At 33.3% G+C, this 26133-nt stretch overlaps 3 protein-coding genes across 4 annotated transcripts; 1 reads left to right on the top strand and 2 right to left on the bottom strand.

Moving 5' to 3' along the window:
- Positions 1-848: 848 nt before the first annotated feature.
- On the bottom strand, positions 849-7930 carry LOC137812116 (protochlorophyllide-dependent translocon component 52, chloroplastic-like). The gene is made up of 7 exons (XM_068614012.1): positions 7118-7930; positions 5728-5915; positions 5384-5469; positions 5132-5295; positions 4854-5042; positions 1566-1753; positions 849-1283 (listed from the first exon to the last, which is right to left on the bottom strand). Exons 1-7 carry the CDS (start codon positions 7631-7633, stop codon positions 1028-1030), a joined length of 1587 nt encoding a protein of 528 aa, XP_068470113.1. The 5' UTR covers positions 7634-7930; the 3' UTR covers positions 849-1027.
- Positions 7931-8633: 703 nt separating this feature from the next.
- On the bottom strand, positions 8634-17147 carry LOC137812113 (protochlorophyllide-dependent translocon component 52, chloroplastic-like). The gene is made up of 8 exons (XM_068614009.1): positions 16961-17147; positions 16358-16881; positions 15840-16027; positions 15535-15620; positions 13843-14006; positions 13574-13762; positions 12402-12589; positions 8634-9188 (listed from the first exon to the last, which is right to left on the bottom strand). Exons 2-8 carry the CDS (start codon positions 16871-16873, stop codon positions 8933-8935), a joined length of 1587 nt encoding a protein of 528 aa, XP_068470110.1. The 5' UTR covers positions 16874-16881; positions 16961-17147; the 3' UTR covers positions 8634-8932.
- A 731-nt stretch (positions 17148-17878) lies between these two features.
- LOC137812118 (probable hexosyltransferase MUCI70) lies at positions 17879-24813 on the top strand. 2 transcript variants are annotated; one of them, XM_068614014.1, is made up of 8 exons: positions 17879-18220; positions 18654-18760; positions 18915-19094; positions 19931-20008; positions 20103-20302; positions 20430-20845; positions 21639-21823; positions 24348-24813. In XM_068614014.1, exons 2-8 carry the CDS (start codon positions 18682-18684, stop codon positions 24713-24715), a joined length of 1506 nt encoding a protein of 501 aa, XP_068470115.1. In that variant the 5' UTR covers positions 17879-18220; positions 18654-18681; the 3' UTR covers positions 24716-24813. The 2 variants fall into 2 exon arrangements, with proteins under 2 accessions (XP_068470115.1, XP_068470114.1); XM_068614013.1 differs by lacking the exon at positions 17879-18220 and adding an exon at positions 18330-18498.
- Positions 24814-26133: the final 1320 nt, after the last annotated feature.

A 26133-nucleotide genomic window follows, 5' to 3' on the forward strand; every position in this document is an offset into this window, starting at 1 on the left:
CACCTTTATTGAGTAGGCTTCATTATTTGACGAAGTCAATTATTATGCTTCTAGAATCTTAACTCCTAAAGTCATCCATGTTATTTGCCAAAATATTGTCATATTGAGACAAGTAAGGTCAATTGGATTGTTATGGGAGAGTTGCTCGGTAAGTGATATGCTAGAGGAAAATCAACTATAAAATGACTTCATCTTTGTGTATGATTATTTCTTCAATAGATGTCTTTTTACCATTTACAATGATAAATATTAACTATTCTCAATGTTGCACTAAGTCAACTTCACCATAATTGTTTAAAACTTTTCAAATGTTAAGTGATCAACTCCATATTGTTCAATAAATTCATACACTTTTATGAGTTGAAACGTGGTCGTGAAGTCAATTGAATATGAGAATATTTTTATTCGAGAACCAAATCTATATTAATGATATCGCATTTCTTGCTTTCAGCTAAAAAATTATTGGATGTATTCTATTTCCTCTTCTTAATTTTTCTATCATAATTCCAACAATATGCCTGAGTAGGGGAGAGAAAAAAAAAAGATAATGCATTCAAATTTGAAAAAGCTGCATGCCTGTGTTTATTGGGAGGTAAGAATATTTGGTTCGCCAACTCTTTTTATGCATGATTTCTTTTGCATATCTCTTTTTCTGTTGTGGAGTGACATTTAGACTCCAAGTTTCTCCCTTTTGTGAGGCAGGTGGAAAGTATTTGCCTGTGTGAGAGATGATTTCAATGATGGTAAATGCCTAAAGATGGAGGTTGTGAGTTCTTCAATCGTTGAAGTACTCATGATCTTCTCTTCATTGTCGGAGATTGGAGAACCAGAAAGGGAGATATCTCATCTCAAGAGTAAGTTAAAAAGTTTATGTTAAATAATTTGAACAGTAATTTCGCAGACCACTTTCTTAACTATAATTTCGAAGTGTATATTAACTTCTAAAATTATAAAAGTCAAATCAAGTGCCAGTGACTTTATTCTTGTGGAGCTTCACTGTGTATATGCATATTTTTGGATATGCATCTCAGCGGAATGCATGGTCGTAGTCATGATAGCGAAAGTTTCTGTATATGAAATGAGCTAGCCAACGAGACAATGCAAATGATAGTACTGCTAACACAACCATTGAATTTCTTGTTGCCACTGACATTGTACCTTGCTTCATGGTTGCCACAATCCCTATTGAAACAACAGATATGATCTGCAGCATTACTTCAGCCACATTGAGGCTCTTATATGCAGAATTGCAACTCTTGCAATTCACTACATGGGACCAGTACCTGTACAAATTAATTTGTAACGAGAAATGTCAGGACCAGGGAAAAAGCATCTTAAGAGGGGCTAAAGAGTTTTCCATTTTTGAATTAGTATATGTGTGTGATTTGTTCTTGAAAACCTTTTACATGCAGGGACCAAAGCAACACAAGTTGCCACATCCAAGAACAAAACACGTATACTAGCTCTAATACTCTTCACTTAAAACATATTGAAGGAAGAAACAAATCTATTTGAAATATACTAAATTGAAACTTCCATGTTGAAGTGCAATCTTATATGAGTACCTGTCCATAAGCTGTTCTCTCGGGGGTGTTGAAGGAAGAGCTCCACTATATTTTCCTCTCCAATCAACCTGACCACCTGCATACTTCTTTAACCACTTTCTATAACCAATAACAAGGGCATCTGACTTTGTTGGCACAAAACAGGCTTTTTGCCAATTGTTTGGACCAATATCCATTATTTTATGTTCCTATCAAAGGAATTTAATAACCAAATATGAGGAGTCAAACTAAATTATTTTCCAGGGATATATTTCTTTTCTATGTCGACACCAAAGCTGAAGAAAGTAAAACAGGCAAGAAAAGAATAAATATAGGTACACTCAATTTTGGTTGCATGCAGAACATAATACAGGTGGCAACTGGTTGTTAAGATATAAATTATTGAGTTTTGATCACTGATTTATTGAGTTTTGATCACTGATAAGTAAAATTGTTGACCCTTCTAAGGAATATTCAATCATAAAAGCTGAAGCAATGGAACTGTACAACAGCAGACTGTATTAAAGAGTTATTTCGTATGGGACAAAATCCCCCAAAAGTCCATTTGCTCGTCCAACGCTAAAAAACTGGACTGAGCATATTTTAAGTTAGAAGAATACATCTTTCATCAAGCCCAATTGGTGATACTGACCAAAACATAGGCAATTAATCTGTCATAATTAAAGAAACTAGTATATATATAGCATGCATTTGTAGTGAAAATGTCATCAACTAATACTTTGATCAAAATTTTCATTGGAAATGGCCTTATAAGCTAATAAGGTCAAAGCCAAGCCCACCAATCCAATCCATTGAAACAATTGTAGATATTGAATTTTATACTATTACGATGTAAAAGTAACAATCAATACCTTTCTTTTATTGTTTTTATGAGCAAAAGAGGTAGATGTAAACCATAAGATTCAAGCTGTAAGAACGAAAGGGAAGAGTACCTTGGTATTGTGTGTGATAAAAAAAGGACCACTTGAACAAAAAGGAAAATTTTACTATACAACTAGAGCAATGTTTATGAAACTCAATTTTACTATACAAGATAGGAATAGAAATGTATTAGCATCTTGGAAGGTAAATCTCTTAGCATAATGGGTCAGATTCAGTTGGTCAATACGGTGATTACGGGAATTCTAGCATATAGCATTAATTTGTATAAATGGCATGTTTCTCTTCTTAAGCAAGTTGAGCAGTGGTGTCGAAATTTTATATGGACTAGAGATATTCTATGTAAGACATAGCTACTGTTAATTGGGATACGATTTGTTCTCCCCTTGAGAATGAAGGTTTGAAGATTATTAACCTTCACCATGAAAATAATGCATATCTTCTTAAGCTTACTTGGAACTTTGCTTATAGCAACAAGTCTTGGTCTTTGCTCTTGAAAGTCAGGGTTCTTAAATCAAAATACGAGTTTAAAATGGTTTATAGATCCTCATATCTTGTGCCTGAAATTAAGCAATTTTATTCTACTATACTTAATTATACTTCTTGGACTGTTGGTACAAGTTCTTTTATTAATTTCTGGAATGATAAATGGTGTTCTACTACTCCTTTAGCACATATTGCAGGATTATCTGATGGTATTAACATTTCGGATACAATTTCTCAATTTTGGACAGGTCATGATTGGAATATTCCGTTGTGTTTATAGCAGATGCCTCATCTTTTTAGTTATATAATGGTTAGGGCGGATCAGGATGTTCCTAATTGGATTCTAGATGAGTCTGGTCGGTTCACTCTTAAAACGACTAGGACTTTTTTTCTTGGAACCAGGAGTTCCCTGTGGTTGGGGTAAATTTATTTGGTCTTTAGATATCCCACCTTCCAAAACTCTTGTCCTTTGGAAAGTTTTTCATGGGCGGTTTCCTACAGTTCAGCATATTCAAAATAAAGGTCTGCATATTTGTTCTATGTGTACACTTTGTGAAAAGAATGAGGAATTTATTCATCATTTATTTTTTGAATGCCCTAATGCTTTGTATATTTGGAGTTGGGTTCGACAGATTTTCCTACTTCTCATTTCTCTAATAAGGATGATCTTCTTTCTTTTATTAAAAGTGATGATAGTCCTTTGGTTAAATTGATTAAGCTTGCTGTGAGAACTTTATGCTCGTTTTCCGTATAAGATTGAAGTTTATAGGGCTATTTCAGTTATTAAAGATTTAGCTTGTCTAGTGGGAAAGTTTTCTAAAACTTCAATGAAGAATGATATGATGGATTTTAGTGTGATTAAGTTTTTTGGTATTAATACTCGTACTGGTAAAGTTCTTCGTCCTAAGTTTCCTTCACCAGGCTGGGTTAAAATAAACACTGATGAGGCTGCTAGGGGTTATCCAGGTCTTGCCACTTGTGGAGGGATTTTTCATGGGAGTATGAGGGAGTTTATTGGAGCTTTCTCTGTGTTTCTTGACGTTCAGACTGCTTTAGTTGCTGAATTTTGATGGAGTCATATATGCTTTGGAGGAAGCTCAAAAAGTTGGACTTACTAATGTCTGACTGGAATGTGACTCTGCATTGGTTTGTGTCGCGTTTACTGCTAGGACAAATGTTCCTTGGATGCTTCGTAATCGATGAAATACTTGTCTTAATTACTATGTAAAAATCAGGTTTAGGGTTACTCAGGTTTAGAGTTACTCATATTTTTCGTGAAGGGAATGCGTGTACTGATAAGTTGGCTAATTTAAAATTAATTCATAGAGAATCATTTCATTGGTATAATACGCTCTCATCTGGTATGTTCTTAGAATTCTTTATTAATAGGTATAGTCTACCTATATATCATTTTTGTTAACATATGATATGGGTTTTGGTCTAATCCTCCCATATTTTTGTATTTTTTATTTTATTTTTTTAATAATATTTTTTTCATGTGATGGCAAATTATTGTTGTTACTTGAGATGTCAGCCTAGTTGAGATGTCAAGTAACATAGTGATGTCTAAGATGAAAACTTTTTATAAAAAAAAAAGAAATGTATTGGAGAAGAACTTTGGGTAGCACCCATGTCAAAAAAGATTATACAATCTTGTCATTGTTGGATAGTTTGGGCTTGTATAGAAGACCTACAAAGGGTTTTAGAAGTGAATAATTTACTTGTTTGTGTATAAGAATGGTTTGCAACAAAACATTGTAGCATCGAATTCATGTGGCGAATGCCACCTAGTGGAAGAAACTGTTGTTGCTTCTCCTCTTTATGATTGCTTTATTCAGATAATAATTTGAATTGGAAAAAGTAGACTGATGGAACCAAATTAGTCGGCAGAACAAAGAGTTTATAAATTATGACAGGATTTACCTCAACATGGAGGAGATATAAATCTGAGTCTAGAATCAGGTTTTGTCCCACATGAAATATCCATCGTGGTACAATTTTGTCCATCCACAATCCAAAGTTTCTTGGGAAGCACCATATTAATCTACTTTTACCAGGACTAACCGGAACACAGATAAAGACTAAAGACATTTTCTTCTGAGCTGATGGTTTCTGCATAAAGTTTAACAGACATCATGCAACACTTGAAATAACTGCATATTGTTTTTTATCTAAAGATAATATCTGCTCAGCAACGTTACCTGAGTTTCACCAGATGGGGCTGGTTGATCCGGAGAATACACATAAAAAATGCATGGTGGCATAAATTTGCCTTTGCTCCAACCCTGATCTGCTGTAAAACCATTGATATCTAACTTTTCAATAGACAATTCAAGTGGCCTGCCCCCTTCTCTATCAGCTTTCACTGTCAACAAGCTCAACATATGTAAGTGTCACATATATAGTAAATGGAAATTTACTCAAGTGAAGAAAGATATATCTTACAAGCCTACCTTTTGGTTCAGCAGTACGCATTAGTCCATAGTGTGCATATGGAACATGTGCAGGATCCATAAGATTTTCCATCAGTACATCATACCTAAAATTGTATAACCATTTTGTAAGAAAGATATACAGAGAAGGGGATATGGCTGTCATCCCTCGCATGCAAATTCTATCCATAATGTAATGCTTGTGTAATTGTTTTCATCTTCCAGAATCAGCATAATTAGGCCGATTACCAATCACAAGGAAAAATAAAAAAAAATTAGTAGTGGTTCAGGTAAAAGAAAGTGAGTCACTTACAGATCTGTAGCTCTACAAAACAGGAAATATCACATCAGTCTAAAGATCGTACCCGTAAGGAATGTCTCTGTTTCCCATTAATTTAGTAAAAGATGGATCATCTATTTCTGGCATGTGTGGGGGCCTTTTTCTTGTAATAATATCTTTATATTGAGGATCACTATTTGGCCAGAACCACAAGATATCATTCTGCACCGTACTTGGGTAAGAAGCTACACATGCTTTTTTGGACGTATGAATCTGCACAATTTGTCAACAAAATTTAGTGACTATCAGAGTCTCCCATTTGCAGCTACATTAAGCTAGCATATGGAGCATTTCAGGAAGAGAAGACCCAAGACAGCTAAGCTAACAATGGAAGAATCAATCTACTGCTACCCTTTACTATCCTCAGTTTTGGTTGTTTGATCAAGGGATTATAAGTAGAAGAAACTTGGAAGCATTTAACAATTTTGAAAATAAAAGGAAACCCCTACTAAGGGTCGTTTGTGACTTACCTCCTGAGTTTCATTAGGGGTCACACAGCCTGCTGATTCTTTACTAAATGTGTTAAGTCCCTATTCAATTATCATACATTCATCAGGCTAATGGATATTGTTAAAAAAACTCAAATTTTGAGTTGTGTGTGATTTTCCTGAGTTGTTAAAAGGGTTACAAGTTCATGTGTAGTAGTCATAAACTTACTTAAAACAATTGGACCTTACGAAGCACAAAACTAAACCATGAGTATTATTGCTTTTTTTTCTTCTAAAAAGCACTGGAAGTTGTGTTGTGTCAGTTGCTTATGTATTCTGTAAGTTGACTATGTACTATAAACTGAATATGAATGGAGTACATTAACTTTCAAAAGTACAAGTAAACTACTGCTCATGGAAAGTAGATAAGTTGACTATACAAGAAAGTTGTCACACATCAAGAATAAACGGAACTTTAAATTTTGGGGGATGTAATGTAACTCATACATGTTCAAATAAGAAGCACACGTAAACAAAAATACAAATTACACAAATCTATAGAAGCATAACATCAGATCAACAAAAAGAGGAAGGGTTGGCCATGGGTGACATGCTTGGGTAGTAGCCACGGGTAATATGATGTATTAGTGAGATCTACACTACAACCAACGAATTTAATAAGAAAGTACTCCACCAAACCACTCACAAGTCACTACTCACCTTCTACGCATTGATATAATATGATCTCACCATCAATATTGCATGTTTGAAAACATGAAATCAAGACAAGCTAAAATTAATGGCTAGGGAATGAGTAAATGGTGCATGCAAATCAGAATCATTTGATTGCAAAACCTGAAAAATAAGCATTTTCTAGTGTGTTTTGGATACTTACTACAAAAGAAATGAAACATAAAATAGTAACGACTTCAGAAGCTATACTAGAACAACATATATTAACTACAAATTATGATGAAGAGGAATTACCGGAGGGCCATCAGGGGGTGCCTGAGGAATGAACTTGCATTCTCCTTTGCCATTGAAGCACCAGCCATGGTACACACACTGCAACCTGCCCCATTGATCAATCCTTCCCTCAGATAAGGGTGCTAATCTGTGAGGACAAGCATCATCATGAACCTGCCAAGCACCCTCATTCCTATCCCACCACACAACCACATCAATGCCCAACACCCTCTTCCCATGAGGTTTCCTCTTGTCTAGGTCACAAATTGGCATCAAAGGGTACCACTGAGAGTACCAATCAAACTTTTCTGCTTGCCCTTCCAATTCTGGCTCAGCCTCAGGCTGGTTGCTGGATTCTGTCAACGGAGGGGGTGACAAGGCAGTGAAAAGCTTGGATTTTGAACTGCTTCTGAGAAGCAAAGAAATAGATGAATTCACATGGTTACTCAAGAATAAGGATTTCCTATATGAGGTTGGTATTTCTGGTGCTGTTGGGATGTGAAGTTTGCCAACAGAAAAAACATTCACAGCTTCCATGATCCTTTGCAAGCCAAAGGGAGTACAAGAAGAGAGAAAAGTAGCAACACACAGAGGTCACCTCAAATTACATACATACTTCGACCCAAAACTAGAGGCTCATGTTCAACTCTCACTTTTGTGTGACGCTGAAATGTTAGGCTCGCTTCAAGGAGAAGTCCATGAGTTGCTGGTTGTCACCATCAAACAAGTGTTTTTGGCTTTGTTGAACTTCAATGAACTTTGAGTTTCAATAACATTCTCTATAAGTTGTGAACTGTTTTAACATTGAAGCTTGTCCTTGGAAAAAAGTACCTTATCGCCATGTGACATCTTATGAATTATTAAAAGGTTACGTGGATGATTAAGAGCTTGGAGCTATGAATGGACCATAAACGTAAAAATCAACGGTATAACTCTGATTCGTTTCTTTTCAGAGATGTCACTTATTATTACTTGCCATTTAAGTTAATACAATGACAATAAATATCTTCGTATATTTATTTCTTATTATAACTACACCAATTAAAAAAAATTTATTAAATAACAATCAAATTAAGAAAAAAATAATAATTAATAATTATATTAGCTAAATTAGATACTAGAACTAAAAAATTATTGATATCTAAAATTATTTTTATTATTAATAAAAATTTATAAAATAATTTTTAAATTTGTATATAAATTAGCTAGTGTTAGTTACTACTTTATGTTCTAAATTAATTTCTATTAATCTTTTAACATAGATTAATTTAAAACATAAAGTAGTAAACAACTAAAATCTAGGTAAGTAATTTATATATATTTTATTTAAAAATTATTTTATAATTTTTTATTAATAATAAAAACCATTTTAGATACAAATAATATTTTAGTTTATAAAATAATCTTTAATTTAATCTAATAGTAATTAATTATTTTATTTTCTAAAATTAATTTAAGGAGGCAGTATATTTAAGTGAATTCATTATATATATATATTATATTTTATTCTAAATATTTAATGCTCTTATATTCAGAATTTAAATTTAAAATTCTTAACTTAAATAATCTTGCAATCTCATGTCAATCGACTCATATGAGTGTTGAGGAGAAAACGAAGGACAGATAGAGGTAGATCTGTTTCAGTTTTGAAACTTCAACATCTGTTAGTTTCACTTCACCTTCTTTCTTGTTGAAAGCAACCCAACACAACATTACACTTTTCACTCATATCTCTTCCTTTTTTGCACTTGAGAATGTTTAGCTTTAATCTTGTGGAGCTTCCCTATAGTATGTATGTACATATATTTGGACATGAAGAACTATGGAAAACACATCTCAGCGGAATGCATGGTCGTAGTCATGATAGCGGAAGTTTTTGTATATGAAGTGAGCTAACCACCTAGACAATGCAAATGATAGCACTGCTAACACAACCATTGAATTTCTTGTTGCCACTGACATTGTACCTTGCTTCATGGTTGCCACAATCCCAATTGAAGCAACAGATATGATCTGCAGTATTACTTCAGCCACATTGAGGCTTTTGTATGCAGAATTGCAACTCTTGCAATTCACTACATGGGACCAGTACCTGTACAAATTAATTTGTAATGAGAAATTTAAGGACCAAGGAACACAAGCATTCCAAAAGTTGTTTATTAGAATATAACTATATGCCAGAAAAAGTATGCAAAAACAATAAACACTCCTATGAATCAAAAGGAGAAGTTCATCAAGGAGGATGGAGCTGGTAAATTCGATGAAGCTCATTTTAGAAGCTTAATTGGGTATCTAATGTATCTTACATCTACAAGGCCTGACATCTTATTCCCAGTTAGCTTGTTATCAAGATTCATGCACTGTGCAAGATCAACACTTGAAGGCAAAAATACATCAAAGAAACAGTCAATTAAGGAGTCAAGTATTACAAGGTAAAAGACTTCAAATTATTTGGTTTTTCTGATTAATGATTGGCCAGGTAACATGAAAAGTACTTCAAGGTACTGTTAGCAAAGTTAGTTTCCTGTAATAAGTGGAATTCGGGGCCAGTTAGCAAAGTTAGTTTCCTTATTGTTTTGAGAAAAATAGTTAGTTGTTAGTTGCCAAATTTGTTGGTCAGGCTTCTAAAAATAGAAGTTAGTGAAAACACAGTTGTATTGGGAATCAAGGGTTATAAATAAATTATGGGATGCTGGAAAGAAATCTAGAGTTTGTTTCCTCTGTTGCTTTTGAGAGATAAGGGCGAGTATAGTAACAATTGGGTCATCTATTTTCAATTGTCACAGATTATGTGTCTTTTCTTTATGCTCAAAGAAACAAGAGGTTGTAGCTGCAACAGTAGCTGTAAATCAAGCTATCTGACTAAAAAAACATTATAGTAGATTTGGGATTGAAGCAAGATCATAGCGCAACAATTTTTTGGTGATAATCGAGCACTACTTCAATCTCATATAATCATGTGTTTCATGGGAAGACCAAGCACTTTAAAGTAAAGTTATTTTACTTAAAGAGAAGTGCAAGAAAATGGTAATATAAGCATTATTTACTGTAAAACTGAAGATCAAACTGCTGATATGTTTGGAAAGTCTTTTTCATTCAGAGAATTTTAATTTCCAAGTAAGAAGCTGGGCATTGGTAGTCCCCAAGGCAAGGAAGAGTTTTAAGAACATGCCTTGAGATTCTGTCAAAGTAGTTTTAGTTTGAAAAAGCCAAATTAGTCGTTTCTAATATCGATGAGTTAGTTTCTGACTTTAAGTTTGTTTTTTAGTTGATTTTGCCATTATCACTTGTAACTCCTAATATCGTGGAGCATGATCTGTTTTACTCTTCAGTGTGTTGGATATCCCACACTGATTAGAAATTAAGACATTTCATAGTATATGGGTGGGAACAAACCTCACCTTATAAGTCGATGTTATGATGTTAAGTTAGACTTAAAGTCTATTTCTTAATATGGTACAAAACCTACAACGAAACCTACAGTCCTATTGTAAAGCCATCCACCTTATAAGAAGATGTATATATGGCTTGAAGCAGACACCGCGATCGTGGTTTCAAAAGTTAACTTCTACTCTAGAAACTTTTGGTTTTCATTCCACAAATAGTGATAACTCCCTATTTGTTAGGTTTCACAATTCTTATACTATGTAGATGACATCATAATTACAAGGTCTTCTACTCATGAGATTCAAGCTCTAATACAAAAATTGGGCTCCTTCTTCGCTCTAAAAGACTTGGGACATCTTTATTACTTTCTTGGCATTGAAGTCCAACATCTCAATGATGGAAATCTTCTTATGTCTCAAACAAAATACATCACTAATATTCTACGATGCACACACATTCAAGAAGCTAACCCTGTTCCAACTCCCATGCAATCAACTCTTCGCCTACAAAAAGATGCTTCACCTGCTATTCAAGACTCCACCTTATATCGCTATGTAGTCGGTGCACTCAAATACATTCTCATTACACGTCCCGAGCTCTCATGTTGTTAACAAAGCTTGCCAATTCATGCAAAATCCACAGGAACACCACTGGAAAGCAATCAAACGTATCTTACGGTATCTCGTTGGAACAACAACGCATGGTTTGCTCATCAAACGTAGCACCTCCACGAATTATCTTGCTTTCAGTGATGCAGACTGGGGCAATGACGTTGATGACAGAATATCTACCACCGGCTATTGTGTTTACCTTGGATCAAACATCATAGCTTGGTCTTCACATAAACAAAAGGTAGTTTCTAGGAGCAGCACAGAAGGAAAGTACCGAAGCATAGTAGTTGTTCTAACTGAGGTTATTTGGCTTCAATCTCTTATTCATGAACTACACATCTCCACTGGACAACCTCAACTCTTTTACGATAACTTGGGAGCTGTTTTACTCAGTATAAATCCAGTAATGCATTCTCGTACAAAACACTTTGAATTAGATCTCCATTTCGTTAGGGATTACGTCAAAAAACAACATGTTAAGTTAATTCATCTTCCAACTAGATTTCAATTGGCCGATGTTTTAACAAAACTAACTAGTGTCTGGACATTCTTTCACTAGTTTCATAGTAAACTTACGGTTACTGATAAACCATAATTTTAAGGAGGGGATATTAGACAGTTAAGTACACATGGGTTTGCATACATGCTCTGTAATTCTATATATACTCTTCCTATCTCTTTTGTATAATATACCGTTATCAAATATAATTCTTCCTCTTCACAATAACTTATAATATGATATCAGAGTCATTTAAAGTTTATCCTAGCGAGAGTTTGTTAGGCTTATCAGGTCATCCGCTACTGGGCTGCTATCGGACCACCCATAAATATATTGTTCCACACACGAGCTATTATTCTCGGCGTGAGGGGAGTGTGTTGGAGATCCCACATCGACTAGAGATTAGAACATTTCATAGTGTATAAATGGGTGGAAACATCACCTTATAAGTTGGTTTTATGAGGTCGAGTTAGGCTTAAAGTCTACTTCTTAATACAAGGGAACAATAGTTACATTTCTTTTTTGCTACTTCTTTGTTAAATTTCTTTATCTCTAACTAAAATACCAATAGATCTATAACAAGTTTACCCCTTTAAAGCAGTCAACTTGTGAATAATTCCGTACCTCGAAGGACTAATCTGTATAAACTTTTTCATGGACCAAAGCACCTAAAGTTGCCACATCCAGTGACCAAAAGGTATACTAACTCATTAAAATCCTTCCTTTTAGAACATATTGAAGGAAGAAGCAAATCTATTTGAAATATACTAAATTGAAACTTCCATTTCAAGTGCAATCTTATGAGTACCTGTCCATAAGCTGTTCTCTCGGAGGTGTTGAAGGAAGACCTCCAGTGTATTTTCCTCTCCAATCAACCTCACCACCAGCATACTTCTTTAACCACTTTCTATAACCAATAACAAGGGCATCTGACTTTGTTGGAACAAAACAGGCTTTTTGCCAATTGTTTGAACCAATATCCATTATTTTATGTTCCTATCAAAAGAATTTAATAACCAAATATGAGAAATCAAATTAAACTGTTTTCTAGAGACATTTCTTTTCTATGTAGCACCAAAACTAAGAAACACAGGCAAGAAAAGAATAAAGACAGGTACCCAATTTTGGTTACATGTAGAACATAATACAGGTGGCAACTGGTTGTTAAAACATAATAGATTTTTCAACATTGTTAAGTAAAATTATTAACCCTTTAAGAGATATTCAATCATAAAAGCTGAAGCAAATGTCGAATTATAAAGCTGCAGAATGCTTAAAGAGTTATTTCGACAAAATGCCCCCAACAGTTCGACCAACAGAAAATTAATTTAGGCCTGAAAAGTCCATATATTCACCAAGGCTAAGAAAAAAATGGTTTGAGACCATTCAAGTCAGAAGAACATAAATTTCATCAGGCCCAAAATCTGTGATACTGACAGAAATTGGGTGATCAATCTGTTACAGTTAAAGAAATTAATAATTACAAATATTGAGAAAAGAGATTTTATACATTAATAACCTGAGCACAAATTCGAAGATAAAGTCAACCTGTCAACTACTATGCATAACAAACATTTGTAGTGAAAATATCATCTACTAATATTTTGATCAAATTCTTTGTTGCAAATGGCCACATAAGTTAATAAGCACAAAGACAAGCAAAATAAACTAACCCATTGAAAAAGTTAGTTACTTCATTTTAGATATTCTTGTCTTAGGTAGTTCGGGCTTATAAGGGGTAGACCTATAGAAGGATTTAGAAGTGAATAGTTATTCTGTTAGCGTATAAACATGATTTACAATAAAACATTATAGCATCGTTTAATTCATGTAGCGAATACCACCTAGTGAAATAAGTTGTTGCTGCTCTTTGTGATAGTTTTGTTTTCATAACTTACAATAACTTGAAGAGGAAAAAACAGACTAATGGAACTGATTAGTCAACAGGATAAATAGTTTATAAATTATGATAGGAATTACCTCAACATGGAGAAGATATAAATCTGAATCTAGAATCAGGTTTTGTCCCACATGAAATATCCATCGTGGTACAATTTTGTCCATCCACAATCCAAAGTTTCTTGGGAAGCACCATATTAATCTACTTTTACCAGGACTAACCGGAACACAGATAAAGATTAAAGACATTTTCTTCTGAGCTGATGGTTTCTGCATAAAGTTTAACAGACATCATGCAACACTTGAAATAACTGCATATTTTTTTTATCTAAAGATAGCATCCATGTTACCTTAATTTCACCAGATGAGGAAGGTTGATCTGGAGTATATGCATAAAAAATGCATGGTGGCATAAATTTGCTTCTGCCCCAACCTTGATTTGCTGTAAAACCATTGATATCTAAGTTTTCAATAGACATTTCAAGTGGCCTGCCTCCTTCTCTGTCGGCTTTCACTGTCATTAAGCTCTAAACATGTAAGTGTCATATCTGTCATATATATATATATATATATATATATATATATATATATATTAAATACAAATTTACTAAAGAAAGATATGTGCAGTCCAGTGCCCACAGTAAACAAAGGGTCCACATTAAAAGTATATAATAATTTTTAAGTTATTTTTATAAATAGATTGAAAATTATTGTTTTATTTTATATAAGTTTTTTGTTCAAATTAAAATGCCACATATGATTAAAATATTGTAATGAAATGTGTAATATTTATAATTCTACATTGAATTATGAGTTTTCAGTTTATTGCAATAAACATATCAATATGTAATTGATCTATGATAATATATTTAAAGTGTTTACTCTTTTTTTTTCACAAAATAGGAAATGCAAATAAAAGCTGAGATTATAAAGGAAATAAACTAAAATTTAGCATATAAATGAAGAACATAAATATATGTAAAAATTATTATAAATATAACATTATTATTTTAAAATATATAAGTAAATTAAAATTGTTAAAAAATGTGATGAATTCTTCGTGGGTTTACTTAAATCAAATTGGGATGATTTTAAAAATATAGACATGTTTAATTCAAATACGAAACCTTTTCCACTTTTTTTTTTTACATTAAATCCTAAATTCTAAACTCTAAATTCTAAAAATTTTAACAAACATATCACACTGACATGCCTAAATTAAATGATAGTTCACCAAATAAAAAAATTGATATATCTTTTTAGGATTTATTAAAACTATGTTATTCATTTAATATAATAAAAAATATTTTTTTATGATATATATTTAAACTTTTTGAAATATTGAAAAATAAAAGGGTCTTATTTATCTATTGTTTCAAGCCTGGCCAGTAAAATCTAAGGATCTGATAAGTGCCAATTTTACTTCATTTATGAGCATAATTGTATGAAAATTCACTAATATCCCTTGTGTTTCAACTTTGTTTTACTTTAATTTAGGAGATAACATTAGGAATATCTAATTGACAATTTTAGATGATGAAACTTTAATTACTTTTTGCTTATTGTGAGTGCATGAACAATTTGTGCACAAGCACACTCGTTGAGTGAATTCAAATTCGCTCAACTAAATAAATGAAGAGAGGTCTTAAGAGCTAAAATGCAAAGTTGCTGAGAAAATCCAATTTTTCTCAGCGAGTAGAGGAACAAAAAAGCAAGGAATTTTCTAATGAATCCAATTTCACTAAGCTAATGAAGGAGATAGAAAGCATGATCCCTGGAGAAGACAATTCGCTAATCTCAAATTTTCTGGAACAATATATAATTATGTTTCCTTTGAAATCAAATGGGACAATTGGTGGATAACAGAGGGGAATTAAAGAACTCAAGGAGAAGGCATCTTTGAAGAAACCATTGAAGACCCTTTCTTCTTCCTTTCTCTCTTTGATGTGTAATCTCGGTTGATTATCTTCCATGGACAGCTATAACATTCTTTGTTGGAATAGAAATTTACTCAAGTGAAGAAAGATATATAAAAAATTTACCTTTTGGTTTTGCAGTACGCATTAGTCCATAGTGTGCATATGGAACATGTGCAGGGTCCATAAGATTTTCTGTCAGTACTTCATACCTGAAATTTCACATTCATTTTGTTAGAAAGATACACTAATTGGGGAATATGGTTTTCCCCATTGCACTTATGTTTTCATCTTTGAGAATCAGCTAAAATAATTGTGCCAATTATCAATCAAAAACAAAGGAAATTAAAAATAAACTTAGAGGTGCTTCAGGTAAAAGAAGGTGAGTCACATACACGTAAGGAAAGAACATATCAGTCTAAAAATCATACCCATAAGGAATGTCTCTATTTCCCATTAATTTAGTAAACGATGGATCATCTATTTCTGGTATGTGTGGGGGCCTTTTTCTTGTAATAATATCTTTATATTGAGGATCACTATTTGGCCAGAACCACAAGATATCATTCTGCACCGTACTTGGGTAAGAAGCTACACATGCTTTTTTGGACGTATGAATCTGCACAATTTGTCAACAAAATTTAATGACTATCAGAGTCTCCCATTTGCATCTACATTAAGCTAGCATAAAGTACAAGTATACTGAAGCATAACATCAGATTAACAAAACTCCATGAAATTGTGACAAGCTAAAATTAACGGCTAGGAAATGAGTAAATGGTCCATGCAAATCAGAATCTTTTGATTGCTAAAGGGGGTGAAAAGTAAGCATTTTGTAGTGTGTTTTGGATACTAACTACACAAGAAATGTAACATAAAAAAGTAACGACTTTAGAAGCTATACTAGAACAACATACATTAACTACAATTTATGATGAAGAGGAATTACCGGAGGTCCATCAAGGGGTGCCTGAGGAATGAACTTACATTCTCCTTTGCCATTGAAGCACCAGCCATGGTACACACACTGCAACCTGCCCCATTGATCAATCCTTCCCTCTGACAAGGGTGCTAATCTGTGAGGACAAGCATCATCATGAACCTGCCAAGCACCCTCATTCTTATCCCACCACACAACCACATCAATGCCCAACACCCTCTTCCCATGAGGCTTCCTCTTGTCTAGGTCACAAACTGGCATCAAAGGGTACCACTGAGAGTACCAGTCAAACTTTTCTTCTTGCCCTTCAAATTCTGGCTCAGCCTCAGGCTGGTTGCTGGATTCTGTCAAGGGAGGGGGTGACAAGGCAGTGAAAAGCTTGGATTTTGAATTTCCCCAAGGAACCAAAGAAAATGTTGAACTCACATGGTTGCTGAAGAATATGGATTTCCTAAATGAGGTTGGTGTTTTAGGTGTTGTTGGGATGTGAAGTGTGCCAACAGAAAAAGCACACACAGCTTCCATGTTCCTTCCTGCGAACCAAAGGAACAAGAGTAGAATAAGAGAAAAAAGTAGCACAGCAACACTCTATGGACACCCCAAATTACATACTTCAACTCAAAACTAGAGGCTCATGTTTTATGTTCGTTTTTATGTGATGCTGAAATTTTAGGCTCGCTCTAAGGAGAAGTCCATTTGTCACCATCAACAAAGTGATGATGGCTTTGTTGAACTTCAATTGACTTTGTAATAAGCACCTTATCGCTTTGAGGCATTTCATGAATGATCATAGAGCCACGTGGATGATGAAGAGCTTCGAGCTTTTAATGGACAAGAACAAATGAAGGACAACAATCACTCACCTATGTAGTTAAAACGTAAAATTCAACTGGAACTTTCAAAGATGTCTTTTATTAGTTAATATTAATTATTACAATCACTTGCCGTTTAAGTTAACATACAATATCTTAATTACATTTATTTATTATTATAATTATAAAACAAAATGACCATTTTAACTGAATTTTTTCTACATAAAGTGTCGCCGCGTATTTTATGATTTTTAATGTCTTCTGATTTTGCAAAGTAATTAAGTATTTTAAAAACATGCTCTCTATTTTTTAAATAAAATTCTGAGTAAGTGAAAAATAATTTGAAATAGAAAAAATATATGATACTTTGTTACAATCGCTACACTATAAGTAAGTTTTTGCATGATTTAAGTGATTAGTTTTTTTATTTTATATCTTTTAAAGGTTATCTTAAATTTTCAGTAATTGAAATTCAAGCAAGTAAATTTATCTAAGGAAACAAAATATTTGAAAGAATTCATTACTTATTATTTCTTTATGGAGTACATCCTTCAGAATATTAATGTAATTGTATATTTAAAACTTGAATTGAAGATTTTTAGTTAAACTCAAACAATTTCGTGTTAATTAATTGATATTGTATTATCTATATTATGATTACTGATTAATAATATTATATTTAATATTAAACTGGAACAAAGCTTTTGAGTAATAAAATAGACTAAAAACTAGGTGACACTTGATATTCAAGATTATTGCCATAACCCTCTTATTTTTGGGCTCCTGAATGAATTTACAGTTAAAGGGGGGAAAATAAAATAAAACAAGAGATTCTGAAGCTTCCATGATCCTATGATGACCCCAGATGAGTGTTGAGGAGAAAACAAAGGATAGATAGAGGGAGATCTGTTTCAGTTTGAAACTTCAACATCTCTTCATTACATTCTTAGTTTCTCTTCACCTTCTTTCTTGTTGGAAGCAACCCAATACAACATTACACTTTTCACACAGATCTGTTTCTTCTTGTCACTGTCAACAAAACCATCCCTTCTTCTGCCAGGTACCAATTTCTTCTGCTTTTCCTCCATTACTTCATTCACAATTGACACCTGATAGTGATGCCCCAACTCGTTGCTCCTTTTCCCATTATTTGTATGGTTATATGCATCGACACCCTTCTCACCGACACCACTCTTCCCCATATCCACTCAGTTTACTAATCTTAATCTTCATTTGGGTCCTGCCCTATTCTTTTTCTCCCTTTTGATCCCTCATTTCTCTCTTAAAGTTTTGTTTTCGAAAGTTATTCTGATTTAATATTTTATAGGAGTTGATGGGGTAATCAGTTGCTGTGTGGATCAGTTTCCCTTTTTCGTTCTGAATTTAGTTGTTAATAACTTTGGGCATCTTATGGGCTTTTTAGTCTCATGGGTTATGAAAAAAATGTCATCTTTTTTATTCTAATCTTCCTTATTTTTGTAATACAATGACAGGGATGATAACTTGAAGAGAGAAACAGATATGGAGGATGATCTTCAGAGGTCTCGATCTCTGCGCCTAAGTCGTAGAGGAGACCGAAGTAATCAAAATCCTGCTAAAGGTGACGAAGGGTTGTTATAAACTGTTTCGGTTCTTTTATCTGTTGAGAAATTGTTCTCTTTTTCTTTTTGTTTCTCTATTAGGTGATATTGCAGTGAAGTTAACAGGTACTTTGGCATTGGCAAATAAACTGTGTTTGTTTGTTGGTGGTGCAGATGTTGATGTGACTTTATTTTCTTCCGGGAGGGTATCTCAAGATTACCCCACGAAGATTGTTTGGAAGAAAGGGTTTGTTCGATTGGTTCTTGTAGTCGGGATCTTGTGGATGTTATTAATTCTTCTTGCATTATTATTTCATATATGGTCATGTCAAACTTCTGTCTCCTTTTTATCAGGTTAGTAAAATTTATTACATTTGGTTACTTCTTGGGAATCTTCTCAAGTTTATCTTTTTAATTGGTGAATATGTTTGTCTCTTGCTGATAACTCTTCTTAATTGTAATAAAACAGATTCTTCATCTATCTGATGACTATTCTTGATGTGATATTTTGGGAGTTGGGTAGAAGGGAATAAATCACATCACTTTATATTTTAACTTGATTTTGTTAGCTGCCTATGCCTGTTAATTTATTGGTTCCTTGGACTAGAAAAACAACAGGTAAAGAACGTTTCTTGCCATTCATAGTGATGACATTAAAATAAAACGGTTTGGAAATTCATTTTCAATGTATATAAGGCTAAGTTTTATGTCTCTTTCTCTCTCATATCCATTAGTTGTACTAGCAGCATAACTTTTTTTGCAGACAATGGAATTAGAAGGTTAGGAACTCTCCTATTTCTGGTTGAAGATATGAATAGTATATGTATCTAAGTACAGAAAATTGAATTTAATGTAATGTTCTCTTGTTATGTTTTGCCTATCTTTGATGGTATTTGTATTCTAAGGGGAAGTAGGGCTGCACTTGACTTGTATTTTATGTATATTTAGATAGTTGAAACTCACTTTGGAAACATAAATATCTACAATTTGGTTGGTGAATTTGGGTGCAAATTTGCCAGGAGTAGAAAGGAAGGATGATAACTTAATGGGAGGTTTGGTTAGCTTATTAAAAGGCACACTTCAACGAATGCTTGTTTAGTATAAATATTCATTGTCTTTTTTTTTTTCTAGATTTTCAACATAATGATAACATTTCTGAATACTATATCAATTTTCTACCTGACCTGCAGCTATGTGTAACAAAGATAGCAAGGTTTATACCATGTTAGACACCATGGGACTTGTATCAAAAGATTCAAACCCTCACAGTAAGATTTTAGCGGTTTTGTCTCCATCCCTTCTTTTCGGACTTCACCAAATGGTAATTGTGTGTTTGATATTGGTGCTACCTATATTCACTAGGATGTCCGATTCCTCTTTCCAATGACCCTGATAAAATAGATATCCCTACTGGAAGAACTCCCAATGAAATTGTCAAAAATTTGTCGTATATTATGAAAGATGAGATTCCAAGTAATAGAGATCAATCATCTCCTTTGTTTGGAGGCCATCCAAGTTGGAAACAGAGGGAGGAAAGTTTCAAACTAAAGTCAAATATGAAGGTAAATTAATTACCTTGATTTGATCAAGTTCATTTTAGTTGCAATTGCTTTACAATTTTGTAAGATTGTGTTGTATTTGGCTGCCATAATTAATGAGTCATGTTTTCCCATGTGCTCTGCCCACTAGGTGCATTGTGGATTTATCCGAGGTGGTGGTGCTGAAATGGAGCTTGTGGATATCAAATATGTCAAGAAATGCAAATTTGTTGTTGCATCTGGCATCTTTGATGGCTATGATTTACCACATGAACCATCAAATATAAGCTTCAGTTCAAAGAAGCTTTTTTGCTTTCTTATGGTAGTGGATGAGGTATCTCTGAAATTCATGAGGAAAAATGGTACTGTCAAAGAAGACAGTGCTGGTGGAAAATGGGTGGGAATATGGCGGATTATTCTTCTTAAGAATCCTCCCTATGATGAACCAAGAAGGAATGGGAAGGTTCCTAAAATATTAACCCACAGGTTGTTCCCTGAAGCGCAGTATAGTATTTGGATTGATGGTAAAATGGAGTTGATAGTTGATCCATTGCTAATCCTTGAGAGGTACTTATATCTCTTTAAATATTTTACGCCAAGTTTTTCTGATAGCAGTACCATTTTAAATTTGTTTTTCCTGATTAAATATTTAAACTTTTATGCTTTGTTTAGGAAGAGATCTCAGAAGGATGAAAGGGGTTTGGGGAGGAGGCATTTTATCTTTAATTTGATACATTTCATGTGGTTATCAGTTACATAAAAACCTTAATGGATGTCTTTTGTGTTCCCATTTTCCTCTTACTTGGACTTTTTACATTTTGGAATGAAGAAGTTCAGAAACAAAATATTGGTTTGGTAGGAACTGCTTGTCACGTGTTTGTAGATTTTCTTTTGGGATAACTATTTGATTGAGTCATGATATTAGCCTTTGTATGTCTCCCCTTGTGATTTAGTTTGATACTAACCTCCTGCTTCCTTTCTTCTAAAACAAACAGTCGTACTTGAAACTGATAAAGCTAAAGCATTCTAGCAGAATGGATAACTTTTCTTTATTCTTGGAGTTATCTGGGTTATGTTTATTTGCACTTGACACCTGTGTTGTATAACAGCATATCTAGTTCATTTTGAAAAGCTAATTCATGGCGATATTGATGTCCAAAATATAAAACTGGGGATTACTTTGAATGAGAACAATATTTCAACCAACAGAAGACAATGGAATTATTGGCATAAATTTTCCCATTGTAACTTCATGTTAAGAGCTTACTGTTGCAATGTTGATAAACTGCCAATCACATCTGTGCATGCTTTTCTGGGCTCGAGGTGATGCTAACCTTTTAAGATTACATTAACTGTGTAGATACCTGTGGCGAGGGAAGCATACGTTTGCCATTGCTCAACACAAGCATCACCGAAGCATATATGAGGAGGCTGATGCAAACAAGAGGCGAAAGCGATATGCTCGACCCCTTATTGATCTCCACATGAAAATCTACTATTATGAGGGAATGAAACCATGGAGTTCAAATAAAAAGACCATTAGTGGTAAGATAGGAAACATGACCTTCTGGTTTTGTTTTTTGTTTCTACTGTTTGATTTCAATCATTTTGGTAAGAGTAAACAGGATCACTATTATCCTTACACATTGTTTTGTCAACTTTATCTTAATTTTCTAAACTTGTTCTGATTTACTCCTATGCAATAACAGTGATGACAACAATAGCCTTATTTCAATAGTCGAGGTTGACTGCATGGATTACATGTCACCATTGGGTTCAAGGATGTTATTCTCACCATAAGATCCTTTTCAATAATGTCTGCCAGTGTCCTTCTTGGTCTTCTCTCCTTTTTACATGACTAAAAACCATGTGATTTACTCACCTTACTGCATTGGTGCCTCTAGTTTTCTTGTTTCTCATATCCAAATCATCTTAATAGTGTTTATGTCATCTTCTTGAAAGGTTTCACACCAAAATTTTCTTGTATACAATTATTTCATACCATCTAGTTCTTGTATGACACATTTATCTTATCATTGCTCACTTTTTTCTCTTGTCCTGTTGAAGTTCAACATTCACGCAGTTGGTTAAACAGCAACATTATAAAAAAAATCTTCTGACCTTGATAGGTACTTTGTGTGACAAATAATCTCCAATGTCTTCATTGGTGTGACATCTTCATTTTAATTTCTCCTCATTTTGTTATATTGATCCCAAATAGTTAAACTTATGGTACGATAACTTCAATTTTTACATCCAAGTCATTTTCTTCTTGTCTCACTAAAAATTGCAATGCATATATTTTATGTCTTACTCCTGTTGAAGCAAAAATCTTTGACCGTAATGTATGTCTCCAAAACCCGTGTTTAGGGTTATTTTCTTTCCTTGATTCTACAATCAAAACTATATCATCCACAAAAAGCATATATTTAGGGGATTATCTTTTAATTGTCCCGGAGAAGCATATCCAAAACTAGATTAAACAAGGAATCAAAATGAAGCTTTAATGTATACCCATCTCACATTAGTAGTGACCTCACCATACATGTCTTATATAGCGGGATATAATCTATGGAAAAACAACATTTCAAGTCAATAAAATTCATTTGAGTCTCTGTTTTCTTGCTTTTTATTCTCCTATCATGGTTTCTCTTAGTCTAGTGAGCCTGAGACTAATCTTGTTTGTGATATTTTAACTGTGGCTAACCTTGATGAGTTTTTACTTTCGATGAGGATCAAACAAGGTTCCACACTACTGTGACTAATCATTTCTCTTTTCTTGCTTTGATTCCTTTTCATCAACCTCGTAGAGGATAAATTACTTGGATTGTAAATCTCCAATTCTAGTCTGTTCTCTTCATCTACGATCAATCATCTTTACCCATAATTTTATAGTGTAACTCAACTTTTATTCAACTATATATAGTTTATATACTTTATTCTTTTAGATATAGCAACCAAAGTGTTCCCCCTCCACTTATCTAGCATTTTCGTAGATCTCAAACTGTTGGTAAAGAAGTTAGTGAGTCAAATGATTTTTTGTTCTCTAATATAGTTTCAAACTTCGACAAAAATACCATCAGAACCAATACTTTTATTATGTTCACCCTCCCAATGGTTTCTTTACCTTTCTAACTCGTATTTTGCTTTTGTAGGTCAAATTTTGTTTGTCATCTTTGATTTCTAATCTTTCACATTGCAAATAAGTCATCGATCATTTTTGAAAAACTTTAAAATTATTTTTCCATGCATAATACATCTTACTGGTATAAATTTCTTGATTTTCTTTCCCATTTTTGGGCAAGCGTATGTATCTTTTGTTGTTCATTCTTTTTTTCCAAGTTCTCGGTATAACTCCTCAAATGCTTTGAATTGTTACTCAACTTTCCTTGTCTCATCTAGCCTTCTGATACTTTGCCAACTTTTAGTGTTATTGACCCCATGTAAGACCTTAAGACACTCCATTTTGTTTCTTACTTTTTCTTGAATATTTTTATTCAACCACCCACATTCCTTAGCCCAGTACAAAACCTCTTGGTTCACCCAAAACAAGACTACTTTAGCAACCTTCCTAACCTTAATAAACACGTCTAAAAGAGGTTCACCTACACCTTGTGATTCCGATTTTTTCTTCTGTAGTTTCTCATAGAAGTTAATTGTTTATCACCCTTATGCTACCACCACTTGATTATTGGATTTGTAACTTTTTAGTTGTCTCTTTAAACAAACATTAAGGTTCAAGACCCTATGTTGCGTGTAGTAAGACTCTCCAGAATTACCTTGCAATCCCTGTAAACTCTTCTTACAAGAGCTCCTTGTAGAAAGAAATCAATGGGCCGATTGACAAAAGAATCCTGTCAACAAATAGCTTGTAAGGTTCAAAAATGAAACCTCAGAAAATAATTTTATCTCTAGTTCTGTGATTACTTCGCTGATCTGTATGGTATGCAAATGTTGTGGTTTATGTTGACTTGGGAATTGTTAGAAATTATGAGCTATTCATTAACATTTTCTCTCCTACCAACAGTAATGGTTGATGTGATGTAGTTAACATATGATAATGTTTCAGATGTACCAGAGGGAGCCATTATCATTCGGGAACATACTGCCATGAGTAACTTATTTAGCTGCTTGTGGTTCAATGAGGTTCACCTCTTCACACCAAGAGATCAACTTAGTTTTGGGTATACTGCGTTCAGATTGGGGGATTCATTCAAATATTTCATGTTTCCCAATTGTGAATACAATTCACTGTTTGTGTTGCACCCTCACACGAGAGAGCACTCTTCTCCCATAGAGTGGGTTAAAGACTTGAATAAACTAAAGAATAGCAAATTAAGAGAAAGTAGGGGAGGGCTAGGCTTGTTTACCCCTTATCCTGGGGATCTTGATTCTGTTGTTCTTCCAAATGTAACAAGAACATCAAAAGCAGGCTGATATTTTTGTTTATTGTTTTAACATATTCATTTGTTATGTATTTGTATAAATTAATTTCAGTTTTGGGACAAGTTAATTTCAATTGTTCTTTTTACTTTTATCTGTTTAATAGGGCCTCTAGACACTCTATAGCAATGGTATAGTTACTAATTGGGGAGGGACAATGCGGACTGGCTTATCCCGTATTGGCATGCAAAATGTGGGTCGGGTTGACTCGTCCCACTTAAATAATGTAGGCTCAGTCTATTGGCTCAGTCTCCATAAGAGATAGTTTGCATAGGACCAACCTGCATAAATTTTTTTTATTAAAAATAAAAAGAATATTAATTCTCTCGTAATATATATAGAAAATAAAAATTGGATGAGGTAATTTTGTATTTATTTTATTAAGGTGTTTCTTAATGCATTCATCAAAATTTATTTCTTATATCATAAAAGTCAATTTTAGAAATGAAAATTTAGAAGATAAAAAATACTTTGAAATAACTTTTTCGAAATAGCTATTTTAATTTTTGGAATATAGAAACTATTTTCGTTTTTAGAATTTGATTTCTGAAATTAATGGATGCATTAAGAAATTTGAGGAGGGTTGGAAAGAAATATTTTTTTATTATGCGAACTAGTCTCTCATGTCCTATCCTTGACCCTTACGGATTATGTGGATTAGACTTAAGCGGTTTAATAGATAAAAATAATGAGTTTGACCTTCGTTTTTCATAACTGTAACTCGATCCCCAATTCCTGATTAATAGAGGGGACTTACAAGTAAAATATGAATAGGTCAAAAAAAATTTAAATCCTAAACAAAATAAAGAAATTATTTTATAATTTTTTATTAATAATAGAAACTACTCTAGATATCAATAGTTCTTTTAATTTATAAAATGGTTAGTCAAATAGTAACTAATTATTTAATTTTTAAAATTAATTTCTATTTAATGATTTTCTTATACTATATATATTAATTAATTAAAATTAGTTTATTCTTCATTTATCTAAAAATTATATTTAAAATTCATTCTCTCTTATTTCTCTTTAAAATTTTGAAAAATATATTATATTTGTCTAAAAACATCTCAATCTTGAAGATAATTAAGTTTAGATTAATCTAGTCGATTGGATTTTTAATTTAAGCTTTCCCCCCTAAAAATCTAGGTATTGTGGGATATTGCATGCATGATATTGGATTTGCTATTGCATGTGATTTGATTTGGCAAGTTGAATTTCAATTAGTCTAAGTCTTCAGTGATGGTTGGTTTCTGAATCAAGTGTTATTTATGAGAGAAAATTAAGGCTTTTCTAACTCTTCTCTCTCTTGGTTAAGTGGTTTGAACAACTAAGTGTTTAAGAGGCAAGGGAAATTCACTGAATTTCATAATTGTAATTGAGGTGACTTATAAGCTCTAGGTTAGATACCT

Source organism: Phaseolus vulgaris, chromosome 2 (assembly GCF_000499845.2).
Source record: "Phaseolus vulgaris cultivar G19833 chromosome 2, P. vulgaris v2.0, whole genome shotgun sequence".
Taxonomy (NCBI): Eukaryota; Viridiplantae; Streptophyta; class Magnoliopsida; order Fabales; family Fabaceae; genus Phaseolus; species Phaseolus vulgaris.

Bases quoted from the DNA above. Each gene is read 5' to 3' on its own strand.
- LOC137812116 (XM_068614012.1), bottom strand. From the start codon at position 7,633: ATGGAAGCTGTGAATGTTTTTTCTGTTGGCAAACTTCACATCCCAACA. The intron at 5,916-7,117 runs GTAATTCCTCTT...CAAATTGTGCAG, and splicing joins CACCCCCTGATGGCCCTCCG to ATTCATACGTCCAAAAAAGC. The intron at 1,754-4,853 runs GTAAATCCTGTC...TTCCTTTGATAG, and splicing joins TATATCTCCTCCATGTTGAG to GAACATAAAATAATGGATAT.
- LOC137812113 (XM_068614009.1), bottom strand. From the start codon at position 16,873: ATGGAAGCTGTGTGTGCTTTTTCTGTTGGCACACTTCACATCCCAACA. The intron at 16,028-16,357 runs GTAATTCCTCTT...CAAATTGTGCAG, and splicing joins CACCCCTTGATGGACCTCCG to ATTCATACGTCCAAAAAAGC. The intron at 14,007-15,534 runs GTAAATTTTTTA...GCTTAATGACAG, and splicing joins GCGTACTGCAAAACCAAAAG to TGAAAGCCGACAGAGAAGGA.
- LOC137812118 (XM_068614013.1), top strand. The intron at 20,303-20,429 runs GTAAATTAATTA...TCTGCCCACTAG, and splicing joins AACTAAAGTCAAATATGAAG to GTGCATTGTGGATTTATCCG. The intron at 20,846-21,638 runs GTACTTATATCT...TTAACTGTGTAG, and splicing joins CCATTGCTAATCCTTGAGAG to ATACCTGTGGCGAGGGAAGC.